Source organism: Eulemur rufifrons, chromosome 25, assembly GCF_041146395.1.
Source record: "Eulemur rufifrons isolate Redbay chromosome 25, OSU_ERuf_1, whole genome shotgun sequence".
NCBI lineage: Eukaryota > Metazoa > Chordata > Mammalia > Primates > Lemuridae > Eulemur > Eulemur rufifrons.
The window spans coordinates 17,645,470-17,668,585 of NC_091007.1; the positions used below are offsets into that span (position 1 = coordinate 17,645,470).

General features: G+C 38.5%; 1 protein-coding gene across 1 annotated transcript in view; it reads left to right on the forward strand.

Moving 5' to 3' along the window:
• GPR158 (G protein-coupled receptor 158) overlaps positions 1-15,664 on the forward strand; it is a 320,727-nt gene extending 305,063 nt beyond the window's left edge. Inside the window, exons 8-11 of the mRNA XM_069458883.1 lie at positions 3,837-3,975; positions 6,815-6,920; positions 10,314-10,460; positions 11,246-15,664. Of these exons, the coding sequence (XP_069314984.1) occupies positions 3,837-3,975; positions 6,815-6,920; positions 10,314-10,460; positions 11,246-12,739 (1,886 nt within the window). The 3' untranslated portion in view covers positions 12,740-15,664. The remainder of the gene's footprint in view (positions 1-3,836; positions 3,976-6,814; positions 6,921-10,313; positions 10,461-11,245) is intronic.
• The last annotated feature ends 7,452 nt before the right edge of the window (positions 15,665-23,116 follow it).

A 23,116-nucleotide genomic window follows, 5' to 3' on the forward strand; every position in this document is an offset into this window, starting at 1 on the left:
GGAATGCTTCCACCTAAATTTCTGTTTGCTTGCTTAAGGGTTCCAGGTACAGAAACAACCCTAGGCTGATGGCCTCCTGCTTATTTTTCTTTAACAGGTCCTGCAATGTTAAATAGAGTGGCAAGGTAACAGAAAGTCTTGAACATGAAACTAACATTATTTAGAGTCATGCAATTCAACAGATATTTATTAAATCATATCTATGTAGGCTCAGGACCATACTATACCTATGTGGGCAAAGGGAGAAAAAGTAATTGAAAGACTCAATTGTTGCCCTGTAGGAGGTTATAACTAGTTGGGGAATTGGGGGGGTGGGGGAGAGGTAACTAACAAGACCCCATGAACAATTTTCTTTCAGTTGTATATTGCATGGCATTATTCTCCACATTGTGTTGAATGTTACAAACTATAAGATGTTAGAGCAAAGAAAATTCAGTGTAGTTTAGGATCATTTTAGGAGGCTACAGGTGTGACCCAAACTGGACATTGAAAAATTAATTAAGATTTGGAAACGTGGATAATAGGACGTTTCTGGTGGGAGCAATAGTGTGAGCAAAGACTCAGAAGCAAGACTAATCTTTGGAGTGTTCAGAAAATAATGGGACCTTCCAGGGAAGCTCAAAGAGTTTATGTCAGGGAGCACTGGGGAGATCATGTTAGATGTATATTATGAAGTCATAGAGGGCTAGGAATGTCAGGACAAGGCATTTGCACTTGAAAGTCAAGGACATACCTTCCCTAGTAGAAACCCGACCTTGTAGTCTTCATTTGGGGGCAGGTATTATTTCTAGGGTCATAAGTAGGTATTAGTGAATCTTCTAACAGGGATGTGAATAGCTTAACCCAAATGCAGTGGCAAGGATTTGGACAAATCCTGGTATGCTCAGACCGGAGCTTCAGAAAAAATAACCAGTAACTGTTATGAAGAATGGATTAACACAGGGTGAAGCCAGGTTTAGATGCACCCTTCAAAAATAATTTTGACAAATAAGGAGTGAACCAATAGGGGCTTAGGCAAAGAGCATAATTGAGAACATCGAGAGTAATGAAAACATAGGAAAAATAACTCCAAGAAGGAAATATAGAAATGAAAGGTGGCTCTGAGATTTTAAACCTGAGTAAAGAAGGCAACAGTGGTTCCATGGAGAGAAATACAAGATTTGGGAAAGAAAATTTTACATGAAGACCTCAGAATGTCCTGATTTCCTTTTTTCAGTCCAGTACAGCTTGGCTGGAAACAATATTCACAGCATATGGCCGGCAGCCACCATACTGAATAATTTGGACCTACACTAAATTTCACAGAGAGTTTGGAGTGAAGTTTATTTTTTCCTTGGCTTCTGAAACATCAGGGTTTTAGAGTAGCTCCTGAGAGATTCAATAATTGAAGCACTACCTTGTGATTAAGTGCTGGTAGAAATATGCTGAAACTTTGGGAGGGAAAACACCTTGGGCTTTGGGTGGATGATCAGTCTTTTGAATGGACATCAGTGTTTCAGTTTATAAGAAGTTTACATCTAAGTAATACGTATGATGAAATGTTTTCTCTATATTAGAGCTTTCTTCTTATTAATTAGATGGTTTTTTTTTTCAGTATATGTTCATAGAGTACAAGTGCCATCTTGCTACATTGACATATTGCATTGTGGTGAAGTCATATCCTTCAGTTCATCCATCACTGGAGCAGCACACATGGTGCCCACCAAGAAACCTCCCGTCCTCCCTCCTTGCCCTCTACTCTCTGAGTCTCCGTCATCCATCATTCCACACCCTGTTTCCATGTGTACACATTATTTAGCTCCCACTTATAAGTGAGAACATGCGGTATTTGTCTTTTTGTGTCTGGGCTGTTTCACTTAAAGTAATGGCCTCCAATTCCATCTATGTTGCTACAAAAGACATGATTTTATTCTTTTTTATGACTGAATAGTATTTCATTGTGTATATTTACCACATTTCTTTATCCAGTCTGTTACCAGCCTCTGAGTGGAGGTTTTTCCAAGTTCTTGGTGTTTGTCACAGGAAAGAATTTCAGGATGCACCACATAAGCCAAGCAAGGGAAAGCTTTATTGAAAGCAAAAGTACACCCTGAGGGAGGAGAGTGGGCAGGCTCAAAAAGAACAGCTGCACTGAGAGGAAGTGTTTTAGATCTTTTGTAGTCTTACTAATTGGGGGGAGGGATATTCAAGGTCACAGGGTTGGCTTTTACTGAGGATTTGGGTAGTAATTCCTAGAATTGGGTTCTGTCCCATTTTCATACTTTATGTGGTAGGTTTGGAACTGTCATGGTGATTTCAAGGGCAGAGAAAATTTAAAACCACAATATAAATGATGTTGTAATTAGCCAAAGTTCATGTAAGGTGGCAGAAATAGCAGACAAGTTGGTTCTTGCCTGTGGTTATCAGCCCCTCTAGTTAACTTCCACTTGAGAGTTGTTTACTTTAACACCTGCACCTGCATCCAGTCTCAGCCCTGTCTCCTACTCTGACAAATCCTCTGTTGATGGACACTTAAGTTGATTCCAAGTCTTTGCTATTGTGAATAGTGCTGCAGTAAAACATACAAGCGCAGTTATGTGTTATGTACTAGGGTAGATACCTAGTACTGGGATTGCTGGATCATGTGGTAGTTCTATTTGTAGTTCTTTGAGAAATATGATTCTGTTTTCCATAGAGGTTGCACTAGTTTACATTCCCACTAACAGCATATGGGAGTTCCCTTTTCTCCACGTCCTCGCCAATATCTGTTATTTTTTTGTCTTTTTAGTAATAGCCATTCTGATTGGTATAAGATGATATCCTGTGGTTTTAATTTGAATTTCTCTGATAATTAGATATTATCTTCCAATAAGTTCATGTCACTAAGACAGATAAAATAGGTTGTATAGATTATTGTTCAAAACAAGTTAAAATAGCAGTGCTTAGTTTAAAAAAAAGTCAAATGAGAAGTTTAATAATAAGAACCATTTATTTAACAATTACTATGTGTCAGAAACTATCTTAAGTGTTTTATATCATTGTTTGATTTAATTAGCAAATAATCCCATGAAATATGTATTTTTATTATCCTCATTTTCCAGATGAAAAAACTGTGGCCAGAGAGGCTAAGTAAATTGCCTAAGATTATGCATAGTTAGGAAGGGATAGAGCCAGGTTCAGAATTAGGTCTAGTGTGATTCTGAAGCCCTTATTCTTAGCTGTCACACTGTGCTTGTCTCTTCTGGCTTCACTGATGAGACAAGACCATTGTGAATGTTACCAAACCTTTCAGGACTCCACCCACAAAAGATATGATTTCTGTCATGTGTGAAGAAATAATGTTTCATTTATAAAATATGCCACTGAATGTTTAGCAACCTGTGTTTTGACATCGCTGGCAATGGATATTGATACCTTTATTTGTTGAACTGGGCTCAGTGCTGTAATAAATTTCCAGATGCTGCATATAAACATATTGTAATCCTTTTGCTGCCTTAATGAACTTATTGTCACCCAAATGATCCATGAACATCCGAAACTTAGGTTGGGAATGTGGAAAATTATTTTACAATTGTTTTAGGAAAAATCCAGGTATTAGCAAAAAATTCTGAGATTCCAAATGCTGTTAAAAACAATAACAACAACAAAGTATACCTTTGAAAAATCTATACACTGAATAAAATTTAAACATAAATATATGACATCTATATTTGTATATACATTGACGGTTTGTATGTGTCTATTTCTAACTAAACTTGTTTCTTTAATGGGCACAAAATACATGCCAAAGAACTAAAATTTTATTTTTTCTTCATCTATAAAACTAATGAAAAATTATTTGTTTTGTCTTCTCACAGCTGAATTTTTATTCCTCTTGTGGGGTGTTTATCTCTGCTATGCAGTGCGGACAGTCCCATCAGCATTTCATGAGCCACGCTACATGGCCGTTGCAGTCCACAATGAGCTCATTATCTCCGCTATATTCCATACAATTAGGCAAGTGATCTGTAGAGCTAGCAAGTAACTATTTTATTTCTCTGATGTGTTGCAATTCAACGGCTCACGTTGAACCTGACAGATTTGGTGTTGTGTAGACATGGCATACTCATAAGATCAGCTTTCTTCCGAACGACCATGTAGAATCCTATCAGTTTTGAATAGGGAGAACTTCCATTGGTAGCAGGGTGACCCAGAAAGACTTTGACAGGCTTAGATATTTTCATAGATAAGCCTAACTAAAGCTGAACAAGAAGCCCTACATCTGAAGTTCCAAATTTGACCTCCTATGTCTTTCTACCTAGACCAGATTGGATCAGATGGTGGTATATTGGCCATAACGAATCATAGAATATATTAGCTTCTTTCCCTTAGAAATTTAATTTGTATGGCCATAAAGGACCAAGGAATAGAATTATAGTCTAACATAGTAAATCTGCAGAACACTGATATTAGGGGAATGGATAGGAAGCAAGTAATAGGCAATAATAATTAAAGAAATCAGACACGTACCATATCTTATTTATATAGACTCAATTCATACATGCTATAGTTCAAACATTTACAAATCTAAAAATAAGAAGCAGTAACATAGTAATTTAAATCAGTTGTATCCATGTTGGTAATTTCTTCCTTGAATGAAGTAATATTAAATAAGGATTCTAACATCAGAAAAGATATTCTGTATCAATATAGCATGTGTTATTTCTTGTCTGCTTAAAATATACAATTATATATATAAATGAAAAATTTATACATTATATACAGATTTACCTTCATTCATACCAAATTATCATATTGCAAAAAAATAATGTCAAAGGATTAAGTCTAGAAGGATAAATAACGCAGAGTAATTTTTCCCAGTCTAGCCTAATCCTTTACTTATTTTTAGTGCTATGCATAAAGCAAGCCTCTGGGAATGTGCAAAATTTTTAAAAGTGTGCTTTATTTTTAACCTCAGTTTTCAAATATTTTATACTCCTGGCTTTTAGGCCTATTTTTAAAAAGATGAAATACTCCTTAAAAATAAAGCTTTGAAAGTACTGCAAAAACCAATTTTTCTCCAGGTATTTCTAGTCAGAACTGCAACCTAAAAAAACCTGGCAGTAATTTACAACTGATTAATTTGAAGGTAATTGATGTCTGTATATGTCAAAGGTTTTCTTTATTGGAAGAGTCAGTATTTTAATTTAAAATATATGTAACCATTTTCCTTCTTGATATTGCCATGCTAGCTTAAAGTTTACTTGTATTGGCATTTGAGATAAGAATTCCCAGGACATGAGGATCCTTTTAGACTGCAAAATGCAGCTTCTTTAATGTATCTTTCTGCCCCAGGACTGGCAGTGACTCCCAGGAGGTTGGGATTGTATCATTTTTCCAGGGTACATTATATGTTATTTATATGCCTCAGAGACTGGAACTTGTTACTGAGTGTGATGATCCTCTTATTAATAAACTGCTTTAAAAAAATCTCATCTGACCCAGGAAAACAGATTATGTCAAAAGTATCTCATCCCTGAACAAAGTGAATATTCAGTGACATTCAAGACACCTGTAAGGCCACTTTTCTCACAGAGGCCTTAGAGCAGACTGTAATCCAGCAAATCCTTTCTAATGACCTGTAAACTATCTGAGCATTCCTTGCTCCGTGCATGTTATCAGTCTCTTTTGTTTACATCTCCAGATGGGGGAAATAACTCTCCATATTCAGCTTCCATTTTGGCTCGATGTCCTTGGAGGTGTGGGGTGGAGTTGAAAAATAAGAAAGAAATCCCACTGATGACAATTTTGTTTTAAATATCAATAATATTAATTTACTTTGTAAGTTTGTCATGAATATGGTATAATACAGATATAAAAATTAGTTTCTTCCCTTTTAGCCCTTTATATATGTTTGTTTCATGATTATGGTATTATGAGCATTTTCTTAGGATAACTTTTCAAATTTGATGATGGATATCATTGAAACAAAATTCTAATCCTCTAATTCCATAAGTGGTAAAATCTTGTATTTAACTTTCATGGATAAACAATGGATGGGACCTTTATGAAAGCAATCCCTGGTTTCTGCATAAGGATGAATATTTAAAATGTGGGCTTTGGTTTGTACATGCACCTATTGATTTACAAAAATATTCCAAAATTACTAGAGTAGACCTCAGTACTGAATTTCTCCTCACTGTATTTCCTGCAGTGCCATCCTGAAACACAACTTTATAAATTCCTCAGTAAGATAAGATTTTAAATAGTAAATTTTAAATTATTTGAGACAATTTGATAATTTAGAAAAATTTATTTTAAGAGTGCATTTTATAAACCATTAGTATATTCATTTATTCATTAAATTATTTACTATTTAAACCTTTGGGATCTTTCACAAAGACTGATAACTATCCACTTTTTTTTTAATTCTAATTAATGGTTTTTAAATAAAGAATATTAGAATCATGAATTATTTGGATGTATCTTGTAACTTAAATTTACCTGAAACCACCAGTTTGTAACTTACTCTTTTTTTGAATTCACATGTATTCACTGTTTTGCTTTGTGGAGTCCACTTACACCCAAAGTAATAATCTCGGGAATTATTATGCTATCTTTCTTACTGTTGTTAATCTAAATAGATAGTAAAGAGTTCATATTTTATACATCCAATTAAGGTTACTTAGACCTTTATTCTTCTGTGATGAAAATATATGCCATAGAAACAGCAATACAATTTCTTTTTTTCTCTTTCTTTTTTTAAATACAATGAGAAAAAGAGTTTCCAAGTATCCTAGTGCTTTAAGTACAGATCTTAATCTTGGATTGCTAACTCAGTGAATTCTCATTTCAGATTTGTTCTTGCCTCAAGACTTCAGTCTGATTGGATGTTGATGCTGTATTTTGCACATACTCATTTGACTGTGACAGTCACCATTGGGTTGCTTTTGATTCCAAAGGTATTCTTCTAATGTTATTTTTTTTCTTGCAAGACAATTATTTTAAATGAGCATGGAGTTGTTTCTCCTACTGACTAAAGGAGATATGGAAATTTGCATAACACACTATAAGATTTTTAAAGCTTCCTTCTCAGGAAACTGGGTGTCTGTTTTTAAATAAATAATTTTTAAATGTCTTTTTAAATCACAGATGATGGGTTTTAAAATTAAGGTATTTTTCAGTCCTTTCCCAAACATTTTGATGTCTACATATGTTTTAATTATCATGGGTTCAAGATGGCTTTCATTGTGGCTATAACATCAAGATCATTTTTTAAAAGAACTATCCTAAGAATCATCTTGTTTGGATTCATATTCAGAGAGGTCTTGTGTTTGAAACATTAAGATAATTTTTATGTAAATAGAAATAAATAATTATAATATTATATATAGAAGAATCTTGATAATGATAGATTCTGACAAAGACTTATGCAGGCAGCATAATGAAGTGAGGAAAAATGGGCCAGGACTCAGACCACAGGGATTCGGGACTCACGCCCCGAAACTAGCTGTGTAACGTAACGTGGCGCTAGCCAAGACTTTGGATCTCTCTGAGTTTCAATTTCCTCACCTGTGACATGACAGTAAGGCTGCTTGGAATAAAATAAAATGATACTGGAGTTTTGGGGAAAAACATATTACACGAATTGTAGCATTACCATTATTTTCCTCTGTTACACATAGAGAAACACAATATTAGAACACCATATATCTTCTCAGTGCCATGCAATATAATGTTAGCACAGCTGAAACCAGAATTGTGATTTCTTATCTTTCATTCCAGGCTTTCCCTCAACTCTCACAATTAACCAAAACATTGAGATTCAGCCTGAATGAAAAGGCCAAACGGTTACAAACAGAACAAAATACCTATTTTATTCCCTACTTGAATTACATCAGCTAGCTACAGTTTTCATAGATCAGTCTGTTACTGCAGTTTATCTTAACAATTTTAATATTTTGTATAATATAATTACACATATATTAGATGGAGTTATTCTCAGACTGTTGATTCAATGAATCGTTATTGAGCTCCAAAGAGAATTGAAAACATTTGTTCATACAAAAAACTTGTACATGAGTGTTCATAGCAACCTTATTCATAATACCCAAAAAGTAGAAATAACCCAAATGTCCATGGATTGATAAATGTATAAACAAAATGTGGTATATCCATACAAAGGAATATTGTTTGTCAATTAAAAGGAATGAAGTACTGGTACATGCTGTAACTTGGACAAACCTTGGAAACTTTATGCCAACTGAAAAAACCAGACACAAAAGGCTGCACACTGTATTATTCCATTTATGTGAAATGTCCAGAAAATTCAAATCTGTAGAGACAGAAAATATATTAATGGTTGCCACAGGCAGGGAGAAGAAGGAATAGAAGTAACTGCTTAATGGGTTCAAGGTTTCTTTTTGGAGTGATGAAAATATTCTGGAATTCAATAGTGGTGATGGTTGCACGACCTTGTGAATACGCTAACACTGAATTATACACTTTAAAATTGTAAATTTTATAGTATGTATGTGAATTCTGTCTGAATAAAAAGATTTAAAAATATTACTGAGGGTCTTTGCTACGCACTGTTTCATATCTTTAGAAAAGAGTAAAGAATAGATAAAAAATACGTGTTCTCATGGTATTTCTATTCTGGAAGGGGAAGCGGGAAACAGACAAGATAAACGTTTAAAATAGTGTTTTAGATAGAGGTACGTGCTAAGGAGAAATAAAGCAGGAAATGGACAATATCTGACAAATGACTGTAATCTTAAACTCATGATTGTCTCCAAGAGTTTGCTCAAGGAAAAAAGTTCCATTCTTATAAATAACCTCTGGGGGGTTTAACTAGTAGCATATGAGATTTTACAGAGTTTCTTTCTCACCATTTATGTCCTCAAGTTCATGTCCCCCGTAGGTCCGACAAATGTAGGTAGAAGAGTGAAGGGAAGATTCACAGTTTCTGTGGTTTTTTCAGTCATCTCAATTATAAAACACTCATTATTACTTAAATAGAAAATTGCCATTTCACAGTATCTCATATCCATGTTCACCTGGCCAGTGGATATTTTAACAAAAGGTGACATTAAAATATGTCTGTATCATCAAAAAGTGAGCTTTTAATTTTTTAAGGAATATTTGGCCACTGAGAAGCTGGGAGAATAGAGAATTCATGTTCTCTAAGCCGATCTCTCATTTTCATAAGACAGTCACTTGGTTTACAACCCAGTGTGACTAGCTGGTTTAATTCTCCTTCCTGCTTTCCATCATTCAGCCAATTCCCTCTTCCTGACTTCTCCATTTGAACAATAGAAGATAGCAAGAGCACAGAAACCGAAAAATGTAAAAAAAAACACATGAAAATAATCAAAATATATCAAAACATTATGGGGAAACTTGAGAGTAATGATGATCTTGAGGAAAAATCTGTAATTTCAGTGACTCTTTCAGTGTAAACTTAGACATCATCTAGCCCATAGCTCTCTAGGCCAAGAGGGCACTGTGCTCCAGAGAAGTTTCATGTCTTAATATTTCACAGATGATAGAGCTGGGCTGGAATTCAGATCTTCTGTCCACTGAGTTTTGAAAGTAGCTTTTTTGAAGCTGGATGTAGTAGACTGAAAGTCACATTCCTGTCACTAGGGCCAATTGTGCCCATAGATGAAATATATCCTCACCTATGTGAAACACAATGACAAACTCAAAATAGACCCCCCTGCTCAAAAAAAAATTCCCATTTAGCTGCCAATGGGTCTAAATTTCTCTGCTTAGAGAACATTTCTTTGGATTGTTCTACTTATTTCCACAAAATGCAAATACACAATGGAATAGGAGTAATATAAGTAAACACTGGGAGTCTAGAGAAGAGACACAGGTGAAAATTGGAGTCAGAGAGGGGCCAAGTGCTAATATTGCCTCACTAGGAGCAACGTGGAAAGCAAAACACAAATACAGGAGCAAATATTTGGAAAGAGTTAGTGAATGAATTCGGCAAGCTGAAAAAGTGATGTTAACTATTAGAACCTTTAAAATATTATTGAGCTGGGCTGGGTGTGATGGCATGTGTCTGTAGTCTCAGCTACTGTGGAGGCCAAGGCAGGAGGATCGTTTGAACCCATGAGTTCAAGGCTGCAGTGAGCTATGATCACACCTGTGAATAGCCCTTGCACAACAGCCTGGGCAGCATAAAGAGACCCCCATCTCTAAAAAAATTATATATATATATATATATATATACTTTTTTACGTATGTGTGTGTATATATGTTTGTGTGTATGTATACAGATATATAATTGTACTATGTCTTACAGTAGGCTAGTGTCTACAGCTCATATTTGATATCCATTGCAGTTTTCACATTCAAGCAATAACCCACGAGATGATATCGCTACGGAAGCATATGAAGATGAGCTAGACATGGGTCGATCTGGATCCTACCTGAACAGTAGTATCAATTCAGCATGGAGTGAGCACAGTTTGGATCCAGAAGACATTCGGGTAACGCCAGTACTATATTTTTCCCTATTTATACAGGCAAGCATGTGTGGGTTGAGGGCCGTGTGTATGCACGTGGGCTCATATTTGTGTATGTGTGTCAGAATGTGTGTTTGTGTATGAGCTGAAGATATCAAATGCAGAGTTAATCCAGTTATAAAATGTGTGATCATGGTATGAGTTAGAATTCACAGGCTATTTCAGCTCTTGTAGCAGCCTGGCCTACCTTGATGGTCTTGACTGACCTATCGGCAGCCATAGTGATAAACTAATTGTACATGTTCCCTAATACGTGCTTATGACATCTTGCTTATGGAAAGTTGCGATGGATCTGTGAGCAGAGAGCCTGGATTATTTAAAATAATCCGTGACAACATATTAGCATATGAAGGAAGAAGATGCTCTTATTAACTGATGGGCTAATCTAACATGAGGCATCACTTTATCAAAGGCTACAGGATGCTCCCAGTGCTATTCAGGGACATGGCGTCAGTAAACAATGTCCTGTGTTTTGCTACGGTCCAGGCTCAGTCCAGTCCGCACAATGCGAAAAGTTCACGTAGAATGCGTGAGTCCGTATCTTACAGTTCAAACTTTATGTGAAACAAAATATAAACTAATCAGAAGGTACTAATGGGAAGAAAATTGATGAGCACAAATGTTAGGGAAAGCTGTAAAGCACTTGCCCTAAAGAGTTCAAGCTTGTTGAACTCCGGTACCATTTAGTGATATCATCTGGCTGAAATGCTAAATTTTGTACCTCTGTGAATCTGCTCTTCTTCTGGCAGGATGAGCTGAAGAAACTGTATGCCCAGCTGGAAGTGTATAAGCGGAAGAAGATGATCACAAATAACCCCCACCTCCAGAAAAAGCGGTGCTCGAAGAAGGGCTTAGGCCGTTCCATCATGAGGCGCATCACTGAGATCCCAGAGACTGTCAGCAGGCAGTGTTCCAAAGAGGACAAGGAGGTCGCAGACCACGGCATGGCCAAAAGCACTGCCCTTGCCAGGAAGAACCCGCCGGAGTCTTCAGGTAACACTGGGAAAGCCAAGGAGGAGTCCTTGAAAAACAGAGTCTTCTCACTCAAGAAATCCCACAGCACTTACGACCACGTGAGAGACCAAACAGAGGAGTCCAACAGCCTCCCAACGGAAAGCCAAGAAGAGGAGGCTACAGAAAATTCCACTCTGGAATCTCTGTCGGGTAAAAAGCTAACTCAAAAACTTAAAGAAGATAGTGAGGCGGAGTCCACGGAGTCGGTGCCGTTGGTGTGTAAGTCGGCCAGTGCCCACAACCTCAGCTCAGAGAAGAAGCCGGGGCACCCACGAACGTCGATGCTGCAGAAGTCTCTCAGCGTCATAGCAAGTGCCAAGGAGAAGACTCTCGGATTGGCTGGGAAAACCCAGACAGCAGGTGTGGAGGACCGCGGTAAATCCCAGAAACCTCTGCCAAAAGATAAAGAGACAAACAGAAATTACCCAAATTCAGATAACACAGAGACTAAAGACTCTGTCCCCCCAAACTCCAATCATGTGGACGAGCCAAGAAAGCCTCAGAAATCGGGGATTATGAAACAACAAAGGGCCAACCCCCCCACTGCCAATTCTGACCTGAGTCCAGGCACCACCCAGATAAAGGACAACTTTGACATCGGGGAAGTGTGCCCTTGGGAGATGTATGACCTGAACCCTGGTCCTGTGCCTTCAGAATCAAAAGTTCAAAAACACGTATCTATTGTGGCTTCTGAAATGGAGAAAAACCCAACTTTTTCCTTAAAGGAGAAATCTCAGTACAAGCCTAAGGCAGCTGAAGTGTGTCAGCAATCCAATCAGAAGAGCGTAGATAAGGCCGAGGTGTGCCCTTGGGAGAGCCAGGGTCAGTCCCTTTTGGAAGCTGAGAAGCATTTGGGTCCCAAGACTCCGCTTCTCCCAGGGAGAGCTAGAGACGAGAATGGAGGTCAGAACCACGCAGCCAACGTGTGCGCTGGGCAGCGTGAGGAACCGCCCCCCAGAGCCGGCGCATCGAAAGTAGAGAATGAAAATCTCAACCGAGTAGACCAGGAGAAAAAGATATCTTCCTCTGAGGAAAATGTGCCTGGCTCGTATAACTCAAGTCGTAACTTCCAGCAACCTCTAACATCGCGAGCCGAGGTGTGTCCTTGGGAGTTTGAGACCCCAGACCAACCTGAGAGAAGCGTAGCTTTACCTGCCTCTTCTGCTTTCAGTGGGAACAAGGTAGCAGGGCCTCGGAAAGAAGAGGCCTGGGACACTTTTAAAGCGTAGCATCCCTAGGAAGAAGAGGAGGAGGAGGAAACCCCGGATTGGGTATAAGACAGAAGGTATAAGAATCAAAAATCCCCAGTCAAGGGCAACATGACAGTGAGGTGAGGTCAAAGGCGTGGCGGGAGCAACAGCATCATAATGGAGAAGTCAGACTTTGCCCAAGAAAAGTCATTCCCCTGGTAACACTAGGAAAATTTTTACAATTCAGCATGTTTAAGGGAAATAGCCCACGATGTCTGCCCCTGATCAATATTTCCCCATGGGACTTTGAAGGTCCTAAGCGAGGCAAACCAGGAGACACGGAAGACAGACCAGATTTTGCAAAGAAGAAAAAGGTGTAGACATATATGACTGAGATTCTAAGTAACAGACTGGAAAGAACTCACGTTACCTATTTAACCTTGATAGCACTGCTAACTTAATGCATCCCCAAAATACCTTTTATATTAATGATTGCTCTCATTTTCTTATAAATGTATGTTTCAGTACATTGTTGTGTCTCAGATTCAAGCATTCCAGATTGTATAATTTTTGCAACTAACTTTGGTATTATGTGACACGACACATTTATGCAATCTGCAGCTACTCAATTGTTATTGCAACTTACAGAATACCTGCTATCTATCAACTTTAGTTGATTCTTGAAGTATATAGTAAGCTTTCTCTGGCTTGGAAAGCCATAACTGTTATGATAAAAACTTTTAGTTTTGGCTGTGGTTTATATATTGTGAATTTGAATTTGACTCTATTATTTCACATCATGGTTTGTTATACTGTCTTAATCAGGGTTTTTTATACAAGTTAAGTTACTTGTTTTTCACTTCCTGTTAGGATTCAGAAGCTTTATTAATATTGGAGATCAAGTGGTCCTACTTAGTCACACGTCTCGATAAGTTAAGGACAACTTATCCGTTGTTTATTCAAAGTCAGAGATAGATGATGCCTTCATCCCAATTAACTGTCCCTTTTAACTCTTTCAGTATTTCATACTTAGCAGCATTTCCTAAGGAAGAAGCTAAGAGGGAGAAAAATATACTGTGCATTATTATTACCGCTGGAAAGGGAAGACTCTAGGAATGACATGAAAACTGTAGCAGTAGTACAGAACCAGGAAATTTGCCTTTCAAAACAAAGACAGAAAGGTCGCTCTTGTTAGCACTTTCAAGGGATTATTTTTTTAAAGAGAAAAATTATGATAGCATCAAGATCATTGTATGGATATATTTTTATTATGCATACTGAAAGTATAATATTTTAAATTATCTTAAACTATTTATTCTCATAAAATCTTATTCATTGCTTCAGCAAGGGGTAGAACTTGCTGGGCTCAAATCCCAAAGAGGTTTTATAACCTGATTTATTCAAAGCCTATAAGGTGGTATGGGCTCTTCATTCTCCCAAGCACTGGAAAACTTACAAGTCTTGCAAATTGCCATTGCGAGCCACTAGCTCAAAATGCAAAGTATAAGGTTTATTTGCAAGGCAAAACAGTCCCCAAGGCATATTTTATAAAACTTATTGCATTCCACGCTGATCTCTTGGCATGAAAATCCTAAGCTGCTGACTTAGCCCTACTGATGTGATCATGCGGTGAGATTCCAAAGCTCGGTCTCATTTTATGTAAAGATGAATCACTTAAAAATAGAACCGAGACTTCCCTTTCTCTCACTCGAAGCACTGAAGTATCAACTGCTTATTTGGCCAGGACACTTCCAGCCTACATAACTGTTTTTTATTTCATGAGCTGCAAGGAGAACTTGCTAGAAGGATAAAAGATGGGAAAAGGGAATCAAAGGTGGATACGGGGCTGTTCTTAAAGAATATTATCCCAGTGAAAGGTAAATATGAATTCTTCATATTCATCATCAAAATTTTCTCAGTGATTTTTATTCAGGAGTAAGTGAGCACTTCACTGTTTTGCAAAGCTGTGCACAAATCTTCCTCGCCCATTCGCTTGCTCTGTGCATTACTCAGGTTGGTGGGGTAGGTTTGACAAGATATAGAAGTTCTAGTTTTGTGTGTTTCCTTCATTGATTTCTTTCAGCCCATCCTTTTCAATTAAGGCTTATATGCTCGGTGTCCTACCTTAAGGTATATTCGTGAATTTGGTTTGGAATTTCTAGACCCACTTGCTTGTTTCATTTATGTCTGCGATCTGTTAGCCCTCGATTCATTTCTTGAGAAATAAACGGTCAAGCACCAGTGACTTTTTATTGCACTTCAGGATGATCCTGCTAGAGATGTGGCTTAAAAAAGACTTGCCAAATTACACCTTAGTGACATTCTACAGTCCATAGATTATTCTCCACCAGCACATATCAGCGAGAGGACCCAGGGTCTTTCCTAGAGTGTCGTTGCCATCACTTATCACCAAGAGAAGTTTCAATCTGCAATTCTGGAGCTTATTTCCCCAGACTGATAGCAATGAGAAAGTGAATAAACACTATTAAGGTCGCAAACATTTCTAGGTTGTCCTCAATGCATGTGCAGGCTGCATCCTGTCCTTGTTTTTCAGCCAGGGTTTATAAATAAGTAGATTTATACCAATCTCAATAGAACTGTATATTTTATGCAAGAATTAAATGCTTTATGACATGAAGTATAACTCAACCTATTGTAGACTTTGGTGGCACTATGGATTTGAAACTCGACCGTTCTCTTGTATTTGCTTCCTAGGTTTCTGCATGCAAGTGATGACAGGTAGGACTGAAAAAAAACACTGCCTTTTGACTTCTAGCACTTAGCAACCGAGAGTTGTAGAGTCAATAAAACTGTAAGTCTGTTCACTTAATCTGTGGTTCTTCTAAAACTATTATCTGAAATCTACAGCATCCCACCATGAAATATTTGGTAAATTTATGTTGTGACGTGTTGCAGCATGTAAATAATTATAACTTCTCTGCAATAAAACATATTTATATGAAAGCGATTTGTCGGGATTTGTGTGTCCATCTATTTAAAATTGAATTCATTTCGTCTAAGCACTTCCATATAGATCTTCGGGTTTTGGTATCCTTATGAGGATGCACAGACATCCTCATGTTGCCTATCTACAGGAATATGTGATTAGCCAAATGTGGCCTCAACATACAGGTCATCTACTGGGGCCGGTAAAAACCCATGAGGACTAGCGGTTTTGATTTAAGGAAGCTCTGCCCAAATTAATTCAGTTACCTTTTGTTGTTTCCTCAACACACAATATCAGACAATCTGCTAAGCAGTGATGATATGATACAGAGATAAACAAGACCTCCAAGAACACTCAGGCCCATAAGAGTATCCAGTCACTGGTATCCTAATACACAGACAAACATAATTAAGTCAAGGAGGCAGGGAAGGCTTGCTAGAGAGTTCAAGTTCACGAGGCTGAAATTCTACAAAGGCAACAGATGTGAGAGGGCAAGGGTGTAGACTGGAGAAGGAGCTGTGCGCAGCCCTTCATGCTGTGCTGCAGGGGAATTGCAGCTTTATCCTATAGTACTGGGCACTATTAAAAAGCTTTAGGGGGCGTAATCAGGTGATCTGTCGAAGGATCATTTGGGGACGAGGCCAGAAACAGACTGAAGTAGGAAGTGACTAGAATCAGCCAGACCAGTTAGAAGCCGGGTGACAGTCATGGTGAGGGAAGATGAGGGCCTACGGAGGGAAGGGAAAGATTGTTCACTCGTCACAATCACATGTCCAGATAGGTTTATTGTGATACTCATGTGAAGTGAGAAAAAATGATTAATTAGGTAGTGATGTCATGTCTAAATGCCTCTTCTAAATTTGTTGACATTTTGGCTAATTTCAAAAGCTTTGAAAGCCCTCCCTGCAGACCTCCCTGTAGATCTCCCGTCACCGGCTCGTGAGAAGAGCTGGAGAACAGGATCCCAGGCTCATGCCCTGGGAAACCTGGATACTAACGTGGGCTGGGAAAGGAGGAGCAGTTTGTGCGGTGTGGACTTCAGTTTCTCAGACTCAGCTCCAAAAAGAGAACTAGTTCTGGTAAGAGGGCAGAGGAGGGAGCTGGTCCCCACTTTATCCCCGTACCCCCCTTTCCTTGCGTGGGGCATAGCAGTTGCCCTTTCCCATCTGTTCACACCATTGGCACTTAGAGAATTTTCAGTTATTGTTGGAATTGCTTTGTTGATCGCTCTGTGTGTGTATTTGTATATATAGTTTCTCTGTTCTAAATTGAGAAACTTTCTGTTAAAAAATACCTGAGGGAAACATTTCTGTCTGAAATGAACTTTATCACACAAAAAGTCATAATGTCAAATCTATTATCCTAAAACAATGCAAGTTAATTAAGATTTTCCTTATCCTTTCAGCATATTCCATCCTTCCCCCCTAAATAGTTGTGAAGACAGAAATAATATCTTCCTAATTTTGGTTATTTTCTCTTTAAACATTTTGTGTCTTGCAAAGTACAAGGGCAAAATTCATGTGCATTGTATGTCCTAATGCAGTGTTAACTGGTTAGAAGGCGGATAATGAAATGTATGAATTGGTTTTTAATTTATCTCTTTCCTTGTGATGAGAAAATAGTACATTGCCAGAAATAAAACTGTCTGATCAAATGAACATGAAAAATGAGGGATAAATATAGGAAAAGGTTTGTGCTGCACAGTAGTCACATTCCTAGAGAGAAAAATAAGTATGCGACAAGAGGTTCACGCCAGTCCTTGCAAAGCGTACTTCTGTCTCAATCCAATCAGCAATAGAAGAGGAAAAACCGCCCTCATTTGCGCATACCAGAGAAAGATCCCGTTTTTCCCCAGACATAGCAAGGGCTTTTATTTTTTCACACCTTTTGTGTTTGCTCTTTGGTCCTCCTGAAATTCTTTTCCTTTCTTCTCCCTGTCAACGACTTAAGTATGCTTTAATACTAGGGTGATCGCATACTGTGTTGGCCAGAGAAAACCTTGGAGAGTAAAAGGGCAGTGTTGAAAATTATACCAGGATAACAGTATAAACTAGACTATCCCAGGCCTCCCAGGATGTTCATTCGTTTACCCTGTTCCCTCAGGGAAGCCTTTCCTATTGCCCAAGTCAGAACTTTTTCTCCTTCCTCTGGGTTTCCCTTAGGAATTTGCTTATTTCTCTCACTAAATCGACTCGTGCTTTAGATAGTTGCCTACTCCTCTGAGTCATCTGCTAAATTCAGAGCCCCTTGATGGGAAGGGTTGGTTTTATTCATCTGTATTTCCCTAGTCTCAAGCAGTAGGCTTTGCCCGAGTTCAATAAATACTTGCCAAAGTGAAATTTTTGATGACTAGTCATTGCTTAAAATAACACTTGAAGAGAAAGAGAAATTCAGAAGTTGGGTGAAAATTTGCTGCAGAATTTCTAAAATGTTGACTATTAACTATTCTTCCATATGAATCCTAGCAGTTCCTGGAAAACCCACCGATTATGACTGAGCCACGTTAATTCTGACCCTCCAGCTTTATACCGTTAAGTATCGACCTGCAACCGTAAGCAAACCCCATTTACTGGAGCTGTAAAAGGTATTTCCATAGGTCACAAAAGGTAGGAAATATTTAATTAGGCTGTAGGAACTTGACCTTGCTTTTAGTTATTTTAACTCTTTCTGGAAAACAAAGCATGGCTGAGTCTGTATAAAACATCCACGTAAAAATAGCTTCTGATGCTCGGCTTTCAGATGCTTCCGAGAAATGAGATATTTAGCTTGAACAAACTATTTGGATATTTGGCTGACTTTAGAATTTCTCATCCATATGTTTCATGTTACATAGATGTATATAGAAGTAGTCATACTATGCATGTATATAACTATAAATGTTTCTTTCATATGTGAACAGAAATATATAGATTACATGTAAATACATAAGCACACATAACTTATTGGTAATTGGGAACATATATAAAAGGCATCTGAATTTGCCACAGAGTGCAGATATTAAAAGATCACAAAAATATTTTTCCTCTTTTTACATCTTAAAGACTAGTAGCTATAAGTACATGTGGTGAATAATTTAACTTATAAGTGTTTCCCACTGCTTCTTACAATACTTGTTGCATATAGTAAGTTGAGGAACTTGGATTTATCATTGTAGTCCTCAGACACAATTCAGTATCAGAAACATGGAAATAAATAGGTCTCGAACCAGAGCCAAGGGGTGGCCTACAGGGGAGCTACTTTCTGACAGATAAGAAAACTGGAAATAAAGTCCAAGAACATCCAGGCACAAACCCAGTTTCAGAAGCACTTGAATAAAAGGGCCAGCAGGTTGACTGTGCTGTTACCCCATGCTGGAACAGTGGAGCTAGAAAGGCTGTTATTCAAATACACATAGGCACTGTCCGTTTTTACAGCCCCTGGTAAAGACGCAGAGGAATCATCTATTTTTCTCAGCTCTGATGGCGGCCAACCTGTGCAGTCACCGGCAGCCGTGCCCATTCCCCAGGGGTTAGGGACCCGCGAGGCATGCAAAAGCCAAAGCCAAGCACACCTCTCCACTTGCTCTGTGTACCTACTGGCTTTCATTGAATTTCTATATCTTTGACTAAGTTTAAAAACATTAAAAAAAAATTTTAAACACATAAAAAAGTGTAAGCTGGAAGATATTTGACAGACATTTTATAATGTGTACAAAGAGTGGTAAGTACTGCTAATGAGGAACAGTAAGATGAAGAAACCAGGAGTATAAGAACTGCTTCTGAAACCTGGCTCTTTCACCAGGTATGTTTGGTTTGGAAAAGTCTCTACAACCTCCTGTGTTCACATTTCGTAACCTGAACGGTGGGAAGTTTGAATAGATGGCATCTTGGGACCCTTCTAGCTCTATGACCAAGACTGCGCGTGTGAGTGTGTGTGGGAAGTTTCACTGTAGGTTAAATTGCTTTGCTAGGATAGATACAACGAAGGAGCTCATTGATATCTCGTCAAACATTTGGCAGTTTTAAAATCAGCTAGAGAAAGTAGACACACACGTGAAAATGGAGCAGAAGCGTGGTGAACAATCTCGAATACCCCTTGACTTCCGATGTATTTTGTGCTAGGATATAGAGTTCTCTGAAGTTCTGGGAAGAAAATCACGGACGTTTACTTCGAAAAGCAAAATGAAGCAAGAATCAAGTCCCGAACCGGAAGCTGGAGAGCAGTTTGCTTTTTGGATCCTGTTTCCTGCTCAGTTTCTCACCCTGACTGAGTCTCTGCTGGGAATGGAAGGTTCCGCTTCTGCAAGCAGAAGTCTTTCATGTGTCCTGCATGTAGCGTTGGAAGCTGGGCCAAAATATTTTTTGAAAGACCAAGTTTTAAATGAAATTCTTTACTATCTTAAAGATTAATAGAGTCAAACGTTGTAACAGTGTAGTAAAGTTTGTGGATGATTAATCCAGGGAGAGTCAATTTTGTATGACAAATGCCTGCCCTGCCAAAATGATCCCAAGAACACAATCATATTCTCCTCTAGGAATCCATTTAATGCTGATTTGGAGAGTAGACCATTATTACTAAGCAGAAATGGGTAGCCTGAGCAAGAGCAAGACCCCATCTCTACAAAAAATTTAAAAAATAGATGGGTGTGGTGGCACGCACCTGTGGTCCCAGCTACTTGGGAGGCTGAGGCAGGAGGATCGCTTGAGCCCAGGAGTCTGAGGTTGCCATGAGTTTTGATGACACCACTGCACTCTAGCCTGGGCAACAGAGCAAGACCCTATCTCAAAAAAAAAAAAAAAAAATAGAAAGCATAAGTTATACAAATAATGTTCTACATTTGCTTTCTCCACATTACTGTTTGCAACTTTTCTACTTTATTTAAACATGAAAAGGATAGTATCAGTTTAAAATTGATTTAGTTTTCCTGAGATTTGGCTCATTTTACAGATACATACTACATCCCATTCCTCTTCTCTACATCAAGAGCAACCCTTTCCTAAGTCCAGATGTCACACAAATGCATCACGGTCCCTTTACATTATATTTCTGTGGTAGTTATTCCTTGCTGTTTCACAAAGCTGTGTTTAACAAAGAAATTTTTATCATTCGTTGATCACAAAGAATAGATAAAATACTGGGAATGGCGCAAAGATGGCTCCACCGAAAGCCTGCATTACATAAGCGACGCGTTCAGTTCTCCATAAAGAATAAGAAAATATTTATAGCAGGCAGCTGATACAAGGAGGTTAAATTTAGAATGAAATTTTTATTTTGCTCTTGACTCTCCTTTTTAGTTTCCAATTGAAATTAATGAAACTCAAGCTTCTGGGCTATTTGGCCCGGGACCAGAACACACACAGCAGTAGCCGTGGCATCAGCATGAATGTTAACGAGATTCTGAGCTATCTGAGGTTGGTCCCGATGAAACTTTCCAGTAGGCAACCGTGAAGGGGCAGGATTTATGTCCAGGTAGCTCACTTCTTTTTCTTAAAGGAGATGAATCTGTAAAGGTAACATAGCAGATGGTAGAAGCATAGCTAACAGCAAGATCAGGGGGAGGGTACTTGATGTTGACAAAAATGTGAGCAGACCCAGCTTGAGCCTATGTGCTGCCCACCATGGTCCATGAGGCCACTAATGTTCAGTCCATCTCAGAGAACAGCTTCGATGCTACCACATGTAACAGAAGCTGCGTTGCTTTCCACAGAGAGAACAGTCCTGCGTTCCGAGTCCCTATTGCAGGCAGCTGGGGCAATTCTAGTGACATGAAGTTCTAATTTTGGCCTCAAACAATAGCTGCCATCAACATTGAAAACTATGTTGTATGATGAAAAATCAACCCAGGCCTCTTAATTTTAAATGATTTGAGGTTTTAAATTGTATTTCCCATGTTGCCAGCGGACTATGTTGCCAGGGACTGATGGGTGTGTCAGTTATTACTTTGCCCTTCTTGGAAATTTCATCCTAGATTTTTAGCTGAACATAGAGTGCCCTGGAATAAACTCTAAATTTCACAGTTTCTCTTTCTGCTAGGTGTAGCCAATGACTAAGTTCTTGTCAATAAGATGTAAGCAGAAGTGTTACCTGTGACTTCCAAGAAGTGTCTTGGAAGGTGAGGGAACATATTTGTTATTCTGCCCCTCTTTGTTCCTGGTGGCGGGAGTTTTCATAGCCATCTCGGACCCTGACCTGAAGTCTGCGCTCTGAGGATGACAGAACACAAAACAAGGATCCTGGGTACCTCATTACCTGACTACCCTGCTATTTTCCTGGAGATTTTGAATCCATGAGAAAAATGAACTTCTATTATTTAAGCCACCTACTTAACTTTTGTCACCTGAAGCTGAATTTTATCTTAACTGATGCATCTACATATTCAGTGTTTACTGGGCCTTATGCCACAAATTCCTCCTTCTAGTGGGACTTGTCTCCTGTATCATCAAAGAGATTTTTATTTTGTTTTTATTTTGATAGTTCCTACAAAGTCACAGGTTTCTGGACTATTTTGTTCACTAAATCCATGGGGACTTATTTTTTAGAACTGCATATTACAATTGATCTTCTTTTCCTAATGAACCGTGCATTGCTTGCTCTAATCCAAAATAACCCTACTTTTAAATCTCACCCCTTTGTGTTTTCACAGAGAAAATGTTATGATTCCTAATTTCTATTTTGCCAAATGTTTCCTGCTGAATTTGACCATATACGTTTGAAGATGTAGGAAATTGTCTTATTGTACCCAGTTATCTGCTGCCATCTTTGGAATTCCCATGCCCTCTCACTGCTGTGTGACTTGCAGTGCCTTTCTGGAGACAGGTGTACTTCCTATGGCACATGGATTGCCCACATGACTCGCTTTAAACAAATGTGATCAGCAGCGACACACACCATGTGCATCTGAACAGAAGCTTCGGTGGTTCTGTTCCATCACAAAAATGTAAATCTGGGGTAGACGGAACACTCACTGTTCTCCTAGGCCCTGGCATGCAGCACACAAGTTCAAACCGAGTTCATTCATATTTTTGTTTCTTACCAAGACACACAGACCAGAGCTGAGCAGTGTTGCCAGACTACATGTAAGGAGAGTGAGAGAGAAACCTGTTTTGTATTTTTATTGCAAGCCACTGAAATCTGTGAGTTGTCCGTACTACATCATAACCTAAAGAAAGCTGACTGGTAGAGAAACTGGTATCAAGCAACTCTGCTGCTGTAACAAGAAAAATATGCAACATTGACTTGAGGGCCAAGCAGTGAGCGTCAAGAAAACTGTCACTAGAAGGTGGCATTTTTAGCAGCAAAATATTTAGTAAAACTGTTGCTTGCAGTAAACTTGGAAGGCAGACAGTGTCCTCAATGAACTTGGGACTTTAGACAAAAACTGGGAAAGCAGAATGTTGGAACCGTGAGTTGGTAAGCCATCAGCTGAATTTGACTAGATGCTACAAAAGGAGATGAGCTCAGAAAAGACTTGGCTACTTTGTACACAGAGT